Raw genomic sequence first — 19,980 nt, 5'->3', positions numbered from 1 at the left:
AAGTCCTGGGGTCCTTTGAGAGAGCTGTGGGCAGCACCTGGACTCAGCTACTCTCAGACCATATCAGCAGCCAACTTCCTGGCTGGGGGACCCAAGCAGTTTGACTATCCCCTGCCACTGCTGAGGCAGTGTCACTTCCAAGAATCCCTGTCTTGTGGCAGGTGTGCCTTAAGACATTTCTGACTTTGGGGGCTTTGCCACTCACCTTGGGCTGCTGCCACGTGGAGCCAGACTACTGGATATTGCTTACAGTGTCAGGGGGCAGTCGAGCAGCAGAGAAATCCAGCAAGGGATCACCACTGAACACCTCTCTCACCTCTGTGAGTGATGTCTGCTGTTCCCTTAATTCTCTGCTCAGCCTGATTGATAGTGAGGCAAAGCTGTGTTTATAGCTTAGCCTTTTCCATTTCCTGACTTCCTGAATCTCTATGTTTGTCCATCAAATCCTTTTGAAGAATTCCTGATCGAAATAGAACCTGTAATAATCCTGAACTAGGTTTGTATATAGTCTGGGGGCAGGATTTTCAGGAAGATAAAAACAGTTCTAATTTTACAACTCCTGACTTGATCACATGAACTCCCTGCCTGCACGACAAGCTTGGCATATCACACCTAACCTTACACACTCAATATTTCCATTGATACAACCTATCTGAATGAGGCCTCTAGAGGAATGTGAACCAGAAGATAGTCTATACTAGATATTTTTTTCCTTGATCACTGAAATTCAAGGTATTACCATCTTTAATTTATTAGGTTCACCTAAGAGAACAAAGAAATTAGTACTAAGTACATCACAACTACAAAGTCTTTACTTCTGCCAAACTGATCAAGAAATCAGCTTTCTTTTGATAGAACTTCTTAAATGATCTCACCATCAACCAAACAGTGTATCAGAACTACTTCTTAAATGGAAGTCATTGCTTAAAAGAGGAGATTGACTCAAATCTTATCGTTACATTTTGATGTCAGCTCAGCAGAGCTTTAATAATTCTCTTCAAATCTTTCAGTCCCTGAATGATGAAACAATGATAAAACAGGTTTGCAAAACATACCAAGATCTTTCTGCAACTACGAAGCTAAAAAGCTCTGGCTGAAAATGACAGCTGAATTGATAGTTGAAAGAGTAGTTTTGCTGTTAATCCATTCAGACTACAGTAAACCAATGAATGACAGAAGTAATTGTTTCGTTACTGGATAAATCAGATACCAAATCACACAAAGTGAAGTCTCTTCTTGTGATTTTCTTTTTCAAAAGCAGACCAAAATGCAAATTTTAAAGCTCTATTCAAATCTCATCCTCCTTGGGATATACATTTTTAGAAGGTAATCAATCTTGTTCTCCACAGTAATTCATAACAACAAGAAAAACATTCACTATATTACAAAGAAATGAACCATTTGTACTTTACCTAATGCTGCTCATGCTTCCAGTTTCAGATCCAAGCTTACATCTCTCCAGCTGGCTAGCTACAATCTGACGTTCAGCCTCAAGTTCTCGAGTCAGCCTCTCAAACTGCAGTTCCTAAAAAACAAATTCATTCATTTGTTTTGACTTCTGTTGAGATTAAGAAGGAATTTCAGCGCATAAAATTCTGATCACAGTATCATAGCATCATCAAGGTTGGAAGAGACCTCACAGATCATCAAGTCCAACCCTTTACCACCCAGCTCAAGGCCAGACCATGGCATCAAGTGCCACGTCCAGTCCTGCCTTGAACAGCTCCAGGGACGGCGACTCCACCACCTCCCCGGGCAGCCCATTCCAGTGTCCAATGACTCTCTCAGGGAAGAACTTTCTCCTCACCTCCAGCCTAAATCTCCCCTGGCGCAGCCTGAGGCTGTGTCCTCTGGTTCTGGTGCTGGCCACCTGAGAGAAGAGAGCAACCTCCTCCTGGCCACAACCTCCCCTCAGGTAGTTGCAGACAGCAATAAGGTCTGCCCTGAGCCTCCTCTTCTCCAGGCTAACCAATCCCAGCTCCCTCAGCCTCTCCTCGTAGGGCTGTGCTCAAGGCCTCTCCCCAGCCTCGTCGCCCTTCTCTGGACATGCTCAAGCATCTCAATGTCCCTCCTAAACTGACTGCTGCAAGTACCATTAGTATAACAACAAACAGGAAGCTTAGGGGGTTTTCCTCTTAAATACATTCACAATTCAGATTTCTGTGGTAACACCTACTTGTTCCTTCCTTCACTCTAATGATATACATCACAGAATGAGCTAGTTAATCAGGAATGGGATTTCCAAACACATTAAAGAGTCTGGGCATACATCAAAATCATTCACAGTTCGTGCAGACCTCTTAACAGTCTTAACAAGCTGAGCTAAGCACGAACATGAGAACGTTTTGTGTTGCTTGTGAGAAGATGCAGAATTTTGCAGGCAATCGTGCTGTGACAAAAGCTTTTGTACTTAAAAAGACAACTATCACATCACACACAAGTGAATTAAACTAAATTGTGAGTGTTATGAACTGAACAGCTTAATTTATGCACGTGCAGAAGGGAAACTCAAGTAGTTTTGGTCAAAATGTTGTTAAAAAGCTTACCACTAACTGAATGTATCTCCTCTTGTTCTGTCAAGGAAACCAAATCAATCTCACCAGATGTGAATCATAGAATCAACCATGTTGGAAAAGACCTCCAAGCTCAGCCAGTCCAACCTAGCACCCAGCCCTGGCCAATCAACCAGACCATGGCACTAAGTGCCTCAGCCAAGATTTTCTTGAAGACCTCCAGGGACGGTGCCTCCACCACCTCCCTGGGCAGCCCATTCCAATGCCAATCACTCTCTCTGCCAACAACTTCCTACCAACATCCAGCCTAGACCTACCCTGGCATAACTTGAGACTGTGTCCCCTTGTTCTATTGCTGGTTGCCTGGAGAAGAGACCACCCCCACCTGGCTACAGCCTCCCTTCAGGGAGCTGTAGACAGCAATGAGGTCACCCTTGAACCTCCTCTTCTGCAGGCTGCACACCCCCAGCTCCCTCAGCCTCTCCTCATAGGGTTTGTGTTCCAGGCCCCTCACCAGCTTCATTGCCCTTCTCTGGACACCTTCCAGCACCTCAACATCTCTCTTGAATTGAGGAGCCCAGAACTGGACACAGCACTCAAGGTGTGGCCTCACCAGTGCTGAGTACAGGGGAAGAATAACCTCCCTTGTTCTGCTGGCCACACTGCTCCTGATGCAGGCCAGGATGCCATTGGCTCTCTTGGCCACCTGGGCACACTGCTGCCTCATCTTCAGCCTACTATCTATCAGTACCCCCAGGTCCCTTTCCTCCTGGCTGCTTTCCAGCCACTCTGTTCCCAGCCTGTAGTGCTGCTTGGGGTTGTTGTGGCCAAAGTGCAGAACCCTGCACTTGGCCTTGTTAAATTGTTTAGTTGGGAGAAGAGGAGGCCAAGGGGAGATCTCACTGCTCTCAACTACTACTTGGGTGTTGGCCTCTTCTCTCTAGTATCAGGTGACAGGACAAGAAGACATGGCCTGAAATTGGGCCAGGGCAGGTTTAAATTGTGTATCAGGAGAACAATCATTTGCAGAAAGCGTGGTCAGACACTGGAATAGGTTACCCAGGGAGGTGGTGAAGTCACTGTCCCTCAAGGTGTTCAAGAAGCGTGTGGCCATGGCACTTGAGGATGTGGTTTAATAGCCATGGTGGTGTTGGGTTAATGGTTGGACTCTATGATCTTGGAGGTATTTTCCAACCAAAACTGATTCTACGTATACGTAAAGGGGCCACTGACTATATGACAAAGTCTGCTAATTCTGTAGTCATTATTTGTAGCAAGAGTATTCACAGTACAAAAATACCATCAAGGGTCAGATTGATTTAAAGAGCAAAAACTTCACTTCTCACTAAATCTTAATAGTGTATTAGTAATCATAGAATCAACCAGGTTGGAAGAGACCTCCAAGCTCATCCAATCCAAACTATCACCCATCCCCATCCAATCAACTAGACCATGGCACTAAGTTCCCCATCCAGTCTTTTCTTCAACCCTCCAGTAACTAATCATATTTACTAATATTCTCTGCATGTTTCTGTGGTACTCTGAGATGTCTTTTTCATTGTTGTCTATAGATGGGACTATTAAGTATAACTTAACAATAATCACCTAATTCAGATATGCCTACTTCAAAGAGAGTATTTGTCTCTCACTTACTCAAATGAAATGTTTGAAAACTGAAGAGACCATTGATCAATTTTCCAAGAGTTATTATTCAAAGCCTGGCCTTGTTTACATAAAACAACGTCCTTACTGCAGAAAGGGTTGTAACAGAAATATTCACAGAATCATAGAATCAACCAGGCTGGAAAAGAGCTCCAAGCTCAGCCAGTCCAACCTAGCACCCAGCCCTAGCCAGTCAACCAGACCATGGCACTAAGTGCCTCAGCCAGGCTTTGCTTGAACACCTCCAGGGACAGTGACTCCACCACCTCCCTGGGCAGCCCATTCCAATGCCAATCACTCTCTCTAACAACAACTTCCTCCTAACATCCAGCCTAGACCTCCCTTGGCACAACTTCAGACTGTGTCCCCTTGTTCTATTGCTGGTTGCCTGGCAGAAGAGACCAACCCCACATGGCTACAATGTCCCTTCAGGGAGCTGTAGACAGCAATGAGGTCAGCCCTGAGCCTCCTCTTCTCCTGGCTAAACAGCCTGAGCTCCCTCAGCCTCTCCTCATAGGTTTTGTGCTCCAGGCCCCTCACCAGCTTTGTTGCCCTTCTCTGGACACATTCCGGCACCTCAACATCTCTCTTGAATTGAGGGGCCCAGAACTGGACACAGCACTCAAGGTGTGGCCTGAGCAGTGCTGAGTACAGGGGAAGAAGAACCTCCCTTGTCCTGCTGGCCACACTGCTCCTGAGCCAGGCCAGGATGCCATTGACTCTCTTGGCCACCTGGGCACACTGTTTTTATTACTAAAGCTTGAAGAACATAAAGCTAAAGTGGCATAGCATCTGCTATGCTAGCATGTTCATATCAAAGCATATGAGCATCAAGAAATTTTTATGCCATGGAAGAGTAAGCAAAACAGACCATGAAGTTGATGTGCAGAATAACAGTAAGACCTTTAACAGCTATTCCATTTCACTGCAACTTTCAGGTTACTTGATTCTATCATGATGTTTATCAATGCACATTTTGACATTGGGCATATGTTTTTGGCCAGTCAGCTTTACTTCCACCACTTCAGGTAAGAGAGATGAGAAATCTCTCTCTCTCCTGATAACTAGTCCCTTATTGAGAACATTGCTCTTCTTCAGATGTATGAATCTACTAATTTTGGTTCCCATAATTTGTGTCCCGCAGTGGTGACTTGGAAAGGACAGCTGTATCCTAGGGCCACAAGGATGCTCAGAGACCTGGAGCACCTCTCCTATGAGGACAGGCTTAAAGAGTTGGGGCAGTGCAGGCTGGAGAAGAGGAGGCTTCCTTGTGGCCTTCCAGGATCTGAAGAGGACCTACAAAAAAGCTGGGGGGGGGGACTTTTGAGGCTGTCAGAGAGTGACAGGACTGGGGGGAATGGAGCAAAGCTGGAGGTGGGGAGAGTCAGAGTGGAAGTGAGGAGGAAGTTGTTGAGCAGGAGAGTGGGGAGAGGCTGGAATGGATTGCCCAAGGAGGTGGTTGAGGCCCCATGGCTGGAGGTGTTTAAGGCCAGGCTGGATGAGGCTGTGGGCAGCCTGATCTAGGGTAGGGTGTCCCTTCCCATGGCAGAGGGGTTGGAACTCTATGATCCTTGTAGTCCCTTCCAACCCTGACTGATTCTATGATTCTTCACAAGCAGAAAGCAAAGATGTGCTGGATCACTTCAGAAAATAATAATCTGGGGTTCCTAATGCATGAAAATTGACAGAGTTTGTAAATAGTAACTTTTTTACTAATTTAATTGCTGCTCTTTCTCACTTTATTGTCTTCTTTCAGGAGCCGTCAGAAGTTAGGGATGGAAGAAAGGAAACGGAAGGTGAAGGGGATGGGACATATGAAGGAGCAGATCCAAATAACCGTTACCTCAGACTTATATTCAACGTGAGCAAACAACTGTGTGAGATAGTTCCTCGTGTGATGACACAAGGGCAGGCCCACATGGTTGTCTTTGGCACAAAAGAAGAAAAGAATAATCGAAGTAAGAGTTGGGAGAGTCTGCTATCCTCCCTATCAACAATCCTAGACAGAAACCAAATGAATAAGCTTCCTTTTCTTTGTTTGGGAAGCAGTGAGAGTGGCTAGTATTTGAACAAATACATATGTTCAGATTTCAAGCAGCTGTTACAACACTTTTGGCATATGACACTAAGCTAGGAGCAGGTATTGATCTGCTGGAAGGTAGGAGAGCCCTGCAGAGGGACCTGGACAGGCTGCATGGGTGGGCAGAGGCCAATGGGATGAGATTGAAGAAGGCCAAATGCAGGGTTCTGCACTTTGGCCACAACAACCCCAAGCAGCGCTACAGGCTGGGAACTGAGTGGCTGGAAAGCAGCCAGGAAGAAAGGGACCTGGGGGTACTGATAGATAGTAGGCTGAAGATGTGGCAGCAGTGTGCCCAGGTTGCCAAGAGAGCCAATGGCATCCTGGCCTGCATCAGGAACAGTGTGGCTGGTAGGATGACAGAGGTTATTCTTCCCCTGTACTCAGCACTGCTCAGGCCACACCTTGAGTGCTGTGTCCAGTTCTGGGCTCCTCAATTCAAGAGGAGATGTTGTGGTGCTGGAAGGTGTTCAGAGAAGGGCAGCAAGGCTGGTGAGGGGCCTGGAGCACAGCCCTGTGAGGAGAGGCTGAGGGAGCTGGGGGTGTGCAGCCTGCAGAAGAGGAGGCTCAGGGCAGAGCTCATTGCTGTCTACAACTACCTGAAGGGAGGCTGTAGCCAGGTGGGGTTGGTCTCTTCTCCCAGGCAACCAGCAACAGAACAAGGGGACATAGTCTCAGGTTGTGGCGGGGTAGGTCTAGGCTGGATGTTAGGAGGAAGTTGTTGTCAGAGAGAGTGATTGGCATTGGAATGGGCTGCCCAGGGAGGTGGTGGAGTCACTGTCCCTGAAGGTCTTCAAGAAAAGACTGGTTGAGGCACTTAGTGCCATGGTCTAGTTGATTGGCTCGGGTTGGGTGCTAGGTTGGACTGGCTGATCCTGGAGGTCTCTTCCAACATGGTTGATTCTATGATTTCATAAAAATAGCCTCTGACCCTGATTCCGTCATTTGTCCTGTTTGCTCTGTTTATAATCATCTTCGGCAGTTCAGGCCATGGTATCTTCACAACCTTCTAGTACTTATCTGAATTAAGCTAATTGGAACATCAAAATTAAAACCAAATGACTACCAACTGATTATGCAAATCTGTTGTCAAGACAATTGCAGAATGAAGAACTGCAGAAACTACATCACAACATCAAAACTAATTTCATTAATGCCATGTCAAGTGCAGCTTCATAGACTGTGCTGTAACGAGCAACAATACCCAAGCAAGTGTAAACACAAAAGCAACATAAGGTGACCAATCTTGCACAACTTAGCACCATAAGAGATGTGGGAGTGAGAAGCAAACAGAAAGATTAAAGATAATGATGAGAGTAATTCAGAGGAATCACTCAAAATTTTAGCTTGGAAAGGCAGGAACTTCATGGTCACCTTATTTAATTGTTTTGTAGTGGTAAAAAGAGTATGTATCTGTGTTGTGGAAGGCAAAAATAGGCTAAATTAAGCCTAAATATATCCTGGCTTGCCCAGACATGGGTTTTTTTCTGCTCTCCCTCCTTCTGCTGATGGGGGAAGCACTGCAGGAAAGGAGGACAAAAGGCCTGGTGCCTTCCAGTCTCCTCCATGCCCCTTCCAAACTTGTAAACACGTGAGGATACTGTGTTTATACACTTGTTTGTATTCTGCCCCAAAAGGTAAAAAAGTAAGCCCTGACTTCATCCAATATGGTTAAGTTTGGCAAAGTGCCATTCTGATTGGCTGATCTGTGGCCAAAAACATGGGGGTAAAGGAAAAGCTCACAACAAAGTAACAATCAGATGAGCAGAGAGGTGGCAAATTTGAAAAGTCAGTGGTGGATATGTTGCTGCAGGATCTTATTGAAGGTCCAAAAGAGAAAACAGATTAAAACCTCAGTCATTTCCCCACTGACATTAAGGACTCCCAATCATTGAGGGCAGGACTACCATTCAGAGGAACCTAGACAACTTGAAGGAACAGGCCATTGAGGGTGTCCTGTAGCTCAAGAAAGAAAAATCTCATATGGAGGAACCTGATATAGCAGTAAAGCATCTCCACTGAAAGGACTTGGTGGACAAGAAGTTGTGACTCACTGCAGTCCTGTGTCAACCATTTACTTTACTATACCAACAAGAGAGCTGCTAGCAGAACAAGGAATGATTATTCCCTTTTATTTGGTACTCCTGAAGCTGTAACTTGAGTACAGTGCCAGGTTTGGGACCATCACAATAGACATGACAAGATATTGAAGGAAGACCACCACAAAGAAGACTGAAAGATTGAAACAGATGCTGTACAAGAAGCTGAAGGAGTTTGGTCTGTTTAGCATGGACAAGAGAAGGTCTAGGGAGATTTCTACCTCTTAATGGGGAATTATAGTGAAGACATCACCAGGCTCTTGTCTGTGGTCCACAGCAAATAGACAAAAGCAACAGTCACAAGCTTTAACGAGGTAAATTCTGACAGATATAAGGAACATACTACAAGGAGTTTGGTCTCTTTAGCATGGACAAGAGAAGGTCTAGGAAGATAGATGCAGTAGAAGAAGCTGAAGGATTTTGGTCTGTTTAGCATGGACAAGAGAAGGTCTAGGGAGACAGATGCAGTAGAAGAAGCTGAAGGAGTTTTGTCTGTTTAGCATGGACAAGAGAAGGTCTAGGAAGATAGATGCTGTACAAGAAGCTGAAGGAGTTTGGTCTGTTTAGCATGGACAAGAGAAGGTCTAGGGAGATAGATGCTGTACAAGAAGCTGAAGGAGTTTGGTCTGTTTAGCATGGACAAGAGAAGGTCTAGGGAGATTTCTACCTCTTAACGGGGAATTATAGTGAAGACGCCACGAGGGTCTTGTCTGTGGTCCACTGCAAATAGACAAAAGCAACAGTCACAAGCTTTAATGAGGTGAATTCTGACAGATATATGAAACATACTAGAAAAACAACCAAAACCAAACAACACAGCAAGAGTGGTTGAACAGTAGAACTGAAACAGTTCTGCTAGAAGACTAGAACTGGAACAGGTTGCTCCAATAGGTTGTAGAATTTCCATTCCTGGAGATACTGAAAGCTGGCTACACATCTGATCTAAAATTGAAGCTAGATCTGCTTGGAGTAGACTTACAGAGGCCAGTTTGAACCTTGTTTTTCATTATCTCAGAACTGCTGAGTTGTAGAAATCTCTCCAAGGAGGTGGTGGAGGCACCATCCCTGGAGGTCTTCAAGAAAAGACTGGATAAGGCACTTAGTGCCATGGTCTAGTTGACTGGATAGGGCTGGAGGATAGGTTGGATTGGATGATCTTGGAAGTCTCTTCCAACCTGGTTGATTCTATGATTCTACTATCCTGTATTATGGATTAGAGATCAGTGGCTATCAAACTGTCTGATCATCATCATGCTTACATGAAGATACATTTGACTTGATGTAAGTGCTAGTATTTTATCAGCCTTAACCTGTACTTCACTCCTTATTCTCTCACCTGATCTGAGGATTTCAGCAATCCATGCTTCTTTACAGGAGATTATTACACACAATGATTACTTAGGGGGTAAAGAAATAGTTTGCCTGATTATAGTGTTTAAAAATAAACTATTCCTTTTTTTCATGTAAGACTACTTCAGAGAAGTTCCTTTCATGCCTTTAAAAACTATTACAGAAATAAGACCCTCTTTTATTTTCTATTTTTAGGACTGATATAAATGAGGTCATAACTGTGCTCTTCAGGCATACTGACCTACCCTCTGTGAGTCACAAGCAAACTTTGCTCTCTGAAGGCACGCTGTCCAACTGCTGGACTTCTGTTCCTAAAGAAACTGTATTATCTCGTCTCCAGCACAATCATCAAACTTAACCAAATGATCTCCATTTTTTTCTGTTACAAATTGCCTGGTCCTTATTTTTTTCCACTCCATTTTGTATTCAGCTTCAGTCTTTTAGCTTACCCATTCCTTTCCCTTCCCACTGGTTTTTGCATCCCTTGCCAACACTCCCAATGGTTTAATCATCCACCATGATTGCTGTACTCTTCCACTTCCACCCATACAAACTGTTTCAGTCCCCAAAGTAATAAAGCACAAGTAAAAGCCTTGGAGTGTTAGGATACATTAGAGCTACTAAGAAGCTTCCTACTACTAAAGTCTTTCTTTCCTTTTCCACCCTCTGCAGCAGCAAATTAAGGGTGATGTAAGGTAAATTTTCTAACTCATTCTCTTTGACTTGCTTTATGGCTTACTGTTTTTAATTGTAAAGCTCAATTTGGAAGCACAAAAAAAACTCAGACATGGTGGAACTTCTCCAAGAAAAGTGAGAGACACAACTAGAGTTTAGTAACAGACTTTAACTCTTCGGTGCTACACTGTCCTGAGTTTGTCACTCTCATTCAGTTCTTAGTTTTCCAGGCAAAAAGATATGCTGTGTTGAAGTGGAGGGGCAGGGGGAAATTTAGGCTGGAAGTGAGGAGAAAGTTCTTCCCTGAGAGAGTCATTGGACACTGGAATGGGCTGCCCGGGGAGGTGGTGGAGTCGCCGTCCCTGGAGCTGTTCAAGGTAGGATTGGACGTGGCACTTGGTGCCATGGTCTGGCCTTGAGCTCTGTGGTAAAGGGTTGGACTTGATGATCTGTGAGGTCTCTTCCAACCTTGGTGATACTGTGTTATACTGTGTGAAAAAGGTAATTCCTTTTATGTAGTGGCTTTCAGAGCCTGACTTTTTATGTTCAGTAATTCTCAATACATCAGACAGAACTGTGGACTGATGTCCTTTACCTTGATTTTCTAATACCAAAAAGGGGTTTTGTTGTGAAAAGAGCAACACAGGTCTGTTGCAGTTGAGTGATGCTTTATGATGATAGAATCAAGCAGGTTGGAAGAGACCTCCAAGCTCAGCCAGGCCAATCTAGCACCCAGCCCTAGCCAGTCAACCAGACCATGGCACTAAGTGCCTCAGCCAGGCTTTGCTTCAACACGTCCAGGGACAGTGACTCCACCACCTCCCTGGGCAGCCCATTCCAATGCCAATCACTCTCTCTGACAACAACTTCCTAACAACATCCAGCCTAGACCTCCCCTAGTAGAACCTGAGACTGTGTCCCCTTGTTTTATTGCTGGTTGACTGGAAGAAAAGACCAACCCCACCTGGCTACAGCCTCCCTTCAGGTAGTTGTAGACAGCAATGAGCTCTGCCCTGAGCCTCCTCTTCTGCAGGCTGCACACCCCCAGCTCCCTCAGCCTCTCCTCACAGGGCTGTGCTCCAGGCCCCTCACCAGCTTCGTTGCCCTTCTCTGGACACATTCCAGTATCTCAACATCTCTCTTGGATTGAGGAGCCCAGAACTGGACACAGCACTCAAGGTGTGGCCTGACCAGTGCTGAGTATGAGGAAAGAATAACCTCCCTTGTCCTAGTGGCAAAAAAAATATTTAAATGGCTTAAAGACATGCAGAAGTTCAGCAAATGAAACAGGGTTTCAAAAAGTGATACTTTTAAAACTGCTCCAGACAATGAAGCACTAAAGAATCATTTTTAGAATATGACAAGGCACTCAGCTTCTGCTCTCCCATTCTTCTTTGATCTGATCTCTGCTCTGATTGGCATTACTCCAAACATCAACAATAGCTGCAGAGGTGCCAGTATATACACCAACATATGTGGATACCAGTAACACATGACACTTGTGTTAGCCTGTCTACATGTTGAGAGATCTGAAGTCTTCTCAGCATTTTATTCCTGGAGTTCTCCAGTGCTCTATTTATGTCTCTCTAAACTAATTCTCCCTTCCAGACTTTTGAAGATACACATCATCCTAGACGTTGCCTAGAGATGGAGAGTCAACATTAAAAACCATTAGCTTTACACTTGTACAGGATGCTTGGAGACCTTTAATCCTTGCTTCTCCTCCTGCTTCCACTGGAGAAATTATTCTGGTGAATGATGTTCTCTTTTGATTTTCCTTGCCTTGTAAGACAGACTGGTGTTTCAGTCCACACACAGAATGTCAGTGGTGCATAGCCAAGAACAGACTCCATAGCTTACAGTTATCTTTGAATTGCCAAATTAGGACACTAGATCATAGAATTGGTCAGGGTTGGGAGGGACCACAAGAGTCATCTAGTTCCAACCCCCCAGCCATGGGCAGAGACACCCTAGCCTAGGGCAGGCTGGCCACAGCCTCGTCCAGCCTGGCCTTAAACACCTCCAGCGACGGGGCCTCAACCACCCCTCTGGATGCTACAGGTAGCTATTAAAAAGTTAGTCATTAGCATGTTAGAAAGGGATTCATAAGTTAACTAACAAATCAAGACAGGTTTGGGGGGATTTGGGAGGTAAATGCATGCAATTTAGCATCTATAGAAAAATTTTCCTTGTCCCATAACTAAAAACATAGAAGTTAGCCTGGTAGGGCATAAACCTTGCCAGGCTAGCTTAGCTCTTACTCTCCTCCTCCTGTTTCAAGTCTGGGAAGGTGAGTCAGATGAGCAAAGCCTTGAGGACTAGAGTGTCAGGTGTCTTGTGCTGCCCCTCAATGTGTCTGCACAGTCAAATGAGGCAGTAAGCTTTGAATTCATTGGCCAGAACAATGCTGGTAGCGCTCAGGCCAGTTTGATTTTCAAAGTGAAGTATTTAAAGAGGGGTGACTTAGAAACCACCTTTCTGCATTCAGCCTTTCAGCACAGAGCCTTTCTGCCATTTGTGGCTCATTAACTGGGGATCAAGGCGGCCACCTGTATGCAGCTAGCCCTAGCAGCTCAGCAGCAGCCCTTCCCTGCTTCCCTCTGTCTGGAATGTTTTGCATTTTATCTCGGGATCATAATCCTGAGTTTGAAAGCATCTTTGGTACAGGAGACTTACTCAGGACCAAAAAGTGTCATGAAGCATAGCATCATACAATCAACCAGGTTGGACGAGACCTCCAAGATCAGCCAGTCCAACCTAGCACCCAGCCCTAGCCAGTCAACCAGACCATGGCACTAAGTGCCTCATCCAGGCTTTGCTTCAACACCTCCAGGGACAGAGACTCCACCACCTCCCTGGGCAGCCCATTCCAATGCCAATCACTCTCTCTGACAACAACTTCCTCCTAACATCCAGCCTAGACCTACCCCGCCACAACTTGAGTCTGTGTCCCCTTCTTCTGTTGCTGGTTGCCTGGCAGAAGAGCCCAACCCCACCTGGCTACAGCCTCCCTTCAGGTAGTTGTAGACAGCAATGAGGTCAGCCCTGAGCCTCCTCTTCTGCAGGTTAAACAGGCCCAGCTCCCTCAGCCTCTCCTCATAGGGTTTGTGCTCCAGGCCCCTCACCAGCTTTGTTGCCCTTCTCTGGACACCTTCCAGCACCTCAACATCTTTCTTGAATTCAGGAGCCCAGAACTGGACACAGCACTCAAGGTGTGGCCTGACCAGTGTTGAGTACAGGGGAACAATAACCTCCCTTGTCCTACTGCCCACACTGTTCCTGATGCAGACCAGGATGCCATTGGCTCTCTTGGCCACCTGAGCACACTGCTGGCTCATCTTCAGCCTACTATCTATCAGTGCCTCCAGGTCCCTTTCCTCCTGGCTGCTTTCCAGCCACTCTGTCCCCAGCCTGTAGTGCTGCTTGGGGTTGTTGTGGCCAAGTTGTAGACCCCTGCACTTGGCCTTGTTCAGTCTCATCCCATTGGCCTCTGCCCACCCATGCAGCCTGTCCAGGTCCCTCTGCAGGGCTCTCCTACCTTCCTACAGATTAACTCCTGCTCCTAGCTTGGTGTCATCTGCAAACTTACTGATGCTGGACTCCATCTCCTTGTCCAGATCATCAACAAAGATATTGATCAGGACCGGGCCCAGCAAAGCCTGGATGAGGCACTTAGTGCCATGGTCTGGTTGATCGGATAGGGCTGGGTGCTAGGTTGGACTGGATGATCTTGGAGGTCTCTTCCAACCTGGTTGATCCTATGATTCCTAATACAGCCCAGGATCCCATTGGCCTTCTTGGCCACAAGGGCACATTGCTGTGCCATGGATGTTATCCACCAGCACCCCCAGGTCCCTCTCCATATGGCTGCTCTCCAGCAGTCACCTCCCAGCCTGTACTGGTGGGGTTGCAGACTATCTCTCAGAAAGGTAAGGCTGACTGGTCTGTAGTTTCCCAGATCTACCTTTCTGCCCTTCTTGTGGATAGCTGTAATGTTTCTTCCCTTCCAGACCATGGGATTTCCACTTACTTCCATGACCCTTCAAGATACTAAGAAGTACTTCTGTGCTATCAGTCAACTTCCTCAACACTCAGCTGCATCCTATCAGGGAGTTGTACTTCTCAAATTTGTACAGAAGGTTCTTTCTCTGCCGTCAGTGGTTTAATATTTGCTTGAGTGTTGCTTCTTGACAGAGTTTTGGGGGCTGACATTACCTGTGAACACAGGCTGAGTGCCTTAACCATTCCTGTGCCAGTTTGGAGAAACTTGCTGGCCCTACTCAGCAGCATGCCTACATCTTTCTTATACTTCTGTTTCCTACTAACATGTCTGCAGAAACTTTTACACTGCTCTTATTATCTCTTGTTAGTTGACCTCCAGCTGAGCTTTTGCCTAATTGCATCTCTGAAGCAGCATTTCTATATTCCACTTGGGGAGTTTCTTTCCTTTTGCACTGCTCTGGCACTCCTTTTATCATCTGAACTCTCTTAGTAGCTTGGTAGTTTTCCAGCTTATTTCTTTCTATGCCTGTTCTTTTTCCTGCTTACAGGGATAGACTGCTCTTCTGCTTCAAGGAGCAGCTGTATTGGGAAATCTCCCAAAATTCCTGAGCTGCTTTGCCTTCCAAGACAGACTCCCATTGGATCCCTCCTAACACTTCTCTGAGTGAGTTGAAATCTGTTCTTCTGAAGTCTGGGCCTTAGTCTTATCTCTTGTCATCCTCAAGCTCTTTGGCTTTTACATTCCTGCAGTTCCTGCAGCCAGCAGTGCTGCTGCTATTGGCCTGTTCAAATCTGTTTTGATTAGTAAGCATTTGGTGCAGAAACGCACTGTGCCTGGCTGACCCATGCATAGGTCCTGAGCTCAGCCTGGAAATCTCCCAGCTTGCTTATCCACCACTGTATTACTTTCTGAAATAGCAGGATGGCAGAATTGCCTTTTAAGAACCAGGGTTTGAATAGCTTAAGCCTCTTTAAAGTGAATGAAGAAAGTTTCATCCATCTCTTTCCCTGACCCAAGTCTGTAGCAGGCACCACAAAGTCTCTCTCAGTGGCCCTGATTTTGACCCACAGAGCACTCTGCAGACCAAACTCTGCAAGACCCAAAGCACTCTGTTTATTAAAAGTATTCTTTTACACAGAGCACAACCCTTTCTCCTCCTCACTTTGTCTTTTCTTCTGATCTTAACTAGTGCACTGCAGGACCACAGACACATGAGCCCTCCCACTGAGTGATGATAATCCCAACGACAATGCAACCCTACCAGAAACTCCTTTTATCCTGTTTACCTCCCTAGAACATGAAGGTCATGCAAAGGCACTTGAAATGATACTGTCTGTTCCCTGAGTGTGGTAGCTTCCCATATATCTCAGCTCTATACATGCTTTCACCTTGTCCCCTCCAGCCTTGATTGTTTCCACTCTGTTTTAACCACCACTTCAATTCCAATGTATTACTTTCCAGCCTATTGGCACACACACCCTTGTACTTCTTTGAGAAGTGAATCTCTTTCAACAACAGATCATAGTGCTTTTATGACAGAAGGAGAAAGGTTGTCAGTGATAGTAGCTACACAGCCAGGTGTTGGCCTAAATGATAAACTGCAGCAGAAGAGGTTCCACCTCAACACAAGGGGGAACTTCTTTATTGTAAGGGACACAGAGCACTGGAACAGGTTTCTCAGAGAGGTTGTTGGGTCTCCTTCTCTGGAGACTTTCAAGGCCTGTCTGGATGTGTTCCTCTGTGATCTGTGCTAGGTAGGATTGTCCTGCTCTGGCAGGTGGGTTGGACTTGATGATCTCCATGGGTCCCTTCCAACCCCTAACATCCTGTGATGTCCCTGTTTCTCCCTGTACTCTTCCCTACTCAACATCCTATTTAATTTCCTGATGCAGCATTATGTGCCGGGCATTGACTGAAGGTCAATGTGCTTGCTAGCTTCATGGTCCATCAGGCATCAAGTCCCACAGTTGTGGCTCCCACTCTCTCCATTCCAGAGAGGAGTACCAGGCCCTCCCCACTATCCATCACTCAAATGGCCACACCCTCTCAATAGGAGCTCTGGAGGGTCAATGCTTCTGTCACCCTAGAAACAGCACCATGGGTTGCCAAAGGAGCATCACATCACCACCATTTAATCACTAGCATTTCTACCAAGACACATACACCAACAATCTCATGCCACTGAATAAATTAATGGTGTGGTAGGACCTAGGTAAAGTTCCATTCTATCCATATCTGAAGTGATGCAGAATCCTTGGAAATACAAAAAAAAGGGCTGCAAGAATAACTACATGTATGAAATGGATTCTGTACAAGGCACAGTCAAGTTGGAAATCTTCAGTCTGGAAAGGAGATAGCTTGGTGAGGACATGACAGAGGTCAAAAGCTTAAGATTTAGGTCAATCTAGGTAAAGTTCCATTCTATCCATATCTGAAGTGATGCAGAATCCTTGGAAATACCAAAAACAGGGCTGCAAGAATAACTACATGTATGAAATGGATTCTGTACAAGGCACAGTCAAGTTGGGAATCTTCAGTCTGGAAAGGAGATAGCTTGGTGAGGACATGACAGAGGTCAAAACCTTAGATGGCATATTCAGTAGCTCTTCCAAAACAAGTAGAACATATCAAAGAAAGCAAATGAGAGCCAGAAATGAAGGCAGATGAAAGAAAAATGCATCTTTATGCAACAGGAATGCTTTTAATGGTTACTAAGCATATAATAACTTCACTGTGTTGTGGAAATCAGAGAAATAGGTTGGTTTTGAGTATTAGGAGATAGCATCTTGCTCTGTGCTTAATATCCCTTCAGCATACAATTACAGTTAGTGGCAGAGACAAGTCATCCTATTAACAAAGGCTGTTCTCATTAGTGAAACAAATTTATTGCCACAAAGCAGAAACCAGAATTCATTTTTTAAATATAAAAACAGATTTTCAGCCATAAAATATCCAGACTGAGACTCAGAGGCACTTCTCCAATAAAACACAAAATAGTTTTGCTGTTGAGTCCTCAAATAAAGAGAAGGATCCACAGATTTGCACTACTCATTCCAAGGAAAACAGTGAATGGAACAAGGGAGTTGCATATACTGGATTGGATGTGGGGTTACGGCTCTGGGAGATCAAACACACAGTCAATGCTTGCTGCACTCCAGAACTACCAAGCCTCACTAAAATAAAGGTGCTGCTTCAACAATTACAGGATGGATTTCAGTTGAAAAGCTAGTCAGTTGCCATCAAAACACTGGTTTGGAAACTGCATGGAGATTAAAATGGACAGAAGCACCTCTACAGGCATGTTCCTTACAGGAGGGATGTCGGAGTTACTGCTATGATACAATTACAACGTGGGATGGTTTGCATGTTCCTTGCTCCCTCATACTTAAGAACATCACCCAGACTAGACTCAGCTGCTGGAAATAAAAGAAATAAAGCTTTCTATTTACAGCTTAGCAGAATACACAAGCAGGTATTTACAGTATCTACAGCCACAGACAGAAATAGATAAGTTAAAAAGTAATACAGAAACACAGCAGCCCTGCCAGAAACCAGAGTCCCCAGGAGGGGCTCCCAACCCTTCCACCTCCTTTTCACTCCTCTACCTTACCCCAGACTTTGCCCTGTGTTCAAGGTGAGTTTGGAGAATCAGCCAGGGAGGTTAGGAAGCAGAAGGATTAGTCACACAGATGGCAGTTAGAGAGGGAGAGGTGCAGGCAGCCAGAGTGAGCAACTCCATTATCTCTATATATGTTCTTGTTCTTACCCATCTCAGCAAGCCTATGAGTGCAGCAGCCATCATCATTGTTTCCTTTTCAACAATCTGTAGTCTAACTCTTCTCACCAAAATATCCCAGCTAGGCTCAAACTAGCACACAATATAAGAGAGGCACAGGAATCATTGTTACTTTCATCAGAGGAAAGGGGGAAAAAAAGAAGGAAAAAATTAATGAATCAGCTTGGTCCATAACTGCAATCAGGATATTAAATTCAAGCCTTTAGTAATGTAAAACACAGCAGCAAACAAAACTCTGTTTGTATCTCTGATGAATGCAGGAACCTTCTAGCATCACTGATAACCTCAATGATCTTGTCCAAGACCTAGCACATACAATGCATATCACTGAAGTTCCCAACCCCATGTGCAGAACAGAAAGAGTGTTTGGATTTATCACCAGTTATCATTTCTGAGCTGTGATTTAGAGCTGCCTTCCCCTCTGCCCCTCATCTTAAATCTGACATCTTTCCTCACAGTGGGAAGTTGGACTGGGTAAAATGCAGGCTCTCTCTTTCCCACACCTGGCAGCAACTGAATGCCACACACATTCCCTCTCCAGCAACTGCAGGCACTGTTTCCATGGTAGCACCAGTATAAAAAACTCCAAACTGTTCAGGGAGGGAGGAAAGGAGGACTGTGGCCTCAGAAAAGCTCCCCCTCACTTCCCTGGACAAGGCACTGCAGGAAATCAAGGCAGGGAGTGAAGCTGACCACACACAGCCTGTGAGGACTGAGAGAGATGGAAGGCACAGGTAGCACCATGCGGCACAGAAACCTCCCTTCAGCACGACCAGAGTTGCTGTGGTTCAAGCACAAGTGATACAGTGGTTTGAGTGCCCTGTTGTGCAGGTACATTGAAGGAGATCTGCAACAGCCACCAAGCACTCAGCTTTCCTTGCCTCCCACACCCTCCAAAAGGACACTGTCTGCAATTCTGGAGCAGATGTACTTCTCACTGAAGCCTAGTTAAGGGGAAGGAGAGATGCATACTTGCTATGAAGTGAAACAGCACAACAGAACCCAATTTTTACTTCACAAATGACCAATATCAGATGTAGAGGAGGGTTCAGAGGAGGGCTGAGGAGAGCCACAAAAATTATCATCAGGCTGGAGAACACCTCCTGCAAAGGCTGAGAAAGTTGAGGCTATTCAGCCTGGAGAAGAGAAGGCTGAGGAGGGTACCTCATTGCAGCCCTTCAGTACTCAGGGCCTGTAAAAAAGATGTGGATAATCTTTTTAGCAAGCCATGTTGTGGCAGGACAAGGAGTAATGTTTTTAAACTAAAAGGGTAGATGTAGACTAGATATAAGTAAGAAACTGTTCTACAATGAGGGTGGCAAAATACTGGAACAGGCTGCCCAGTGGGGTGGTATATACCCCACACCTGGAAACATCCATGGTAAGTTTGGATGGGACTCTGAGCAACCTTATCCAGCTGCTTACTGTGCAGGGTGTTAGACTTAGATGACTCTTTGGAGACAGAGCAGCTGGAGAGCATACAAGCAGAAAGGGACCTGGAGGTACTGGTAGAGAGGAGTTGAAGATGAGGCAGCAGTGTGCCCAGGTGGCCAGGACAGCCAATGGCATCCTGGCCTGCATCAGGAACAGTGTGGCCAGTAGGACAAGGGATGTTATTCTGCCCCTGTACTCAGCACTGGTCAGGCCACACCTTGAGTGCTGTGTCCAGTTCTGGGCTCCTCACTTCAAGAGAGATGTTGAGGAACATGTCCAGAGAAGGGCAACAAAGCTGGTGAGGGGCCTGGAACACAAACCCTTTGAGGAGAGGCTGAGGGAGCTGGGGGTGTGCAGCCTGCAGAAGA

General features: G+C 45.6%; 1 protein-coding gene across 4 annotated transcripts in view; it reads right to left on the bottom strand.

Annotated features, from left to right (window-relative positions):
• The window catches only part of CTNND2 (catenin delta 2), a 704,219-nt gene that overhangs the window by 425,366 nt on the left and 258,873 nt on the right, over positions 1–19,980 (bottom strand). For all 4 annotated transcript variants that reach the window (XM_064160790.1, XM_064160789.1, XM_064160792.1 and 1 more), the window contains one exon: positions 1,413–1,525. In XM_064160790.1, coding sequence (XP_064016860.1) covers positions 1,413–1,525 — 113 coding nt within the window. The remainder of the gene's footprint in view (positions 1–1,412; positions 1,526–19,980) is intronic.

The sequence above is a fragment of the Pogoniulus pusillus genome, chromosome 21 (assembly GCF_015220805.1).
Source record: "Pogoniulus pusillus isolate bPogPus1 chromosome 21, bPogPus1.pri, whole genome shotgun sequence".
In the NCBI taxonomy this organism is placed as follows: Eukaryota; Metazoa; Chordata; class Aves; order Piciformes; family Lybiidae; genus Pogoniulus; species Pogoniulus pusillus.
The sequence above is the reverse complement of the archived record's forward strand: the minus strand, read 5'-3'. Positions and strand labels throughout refer to the sequence as shown.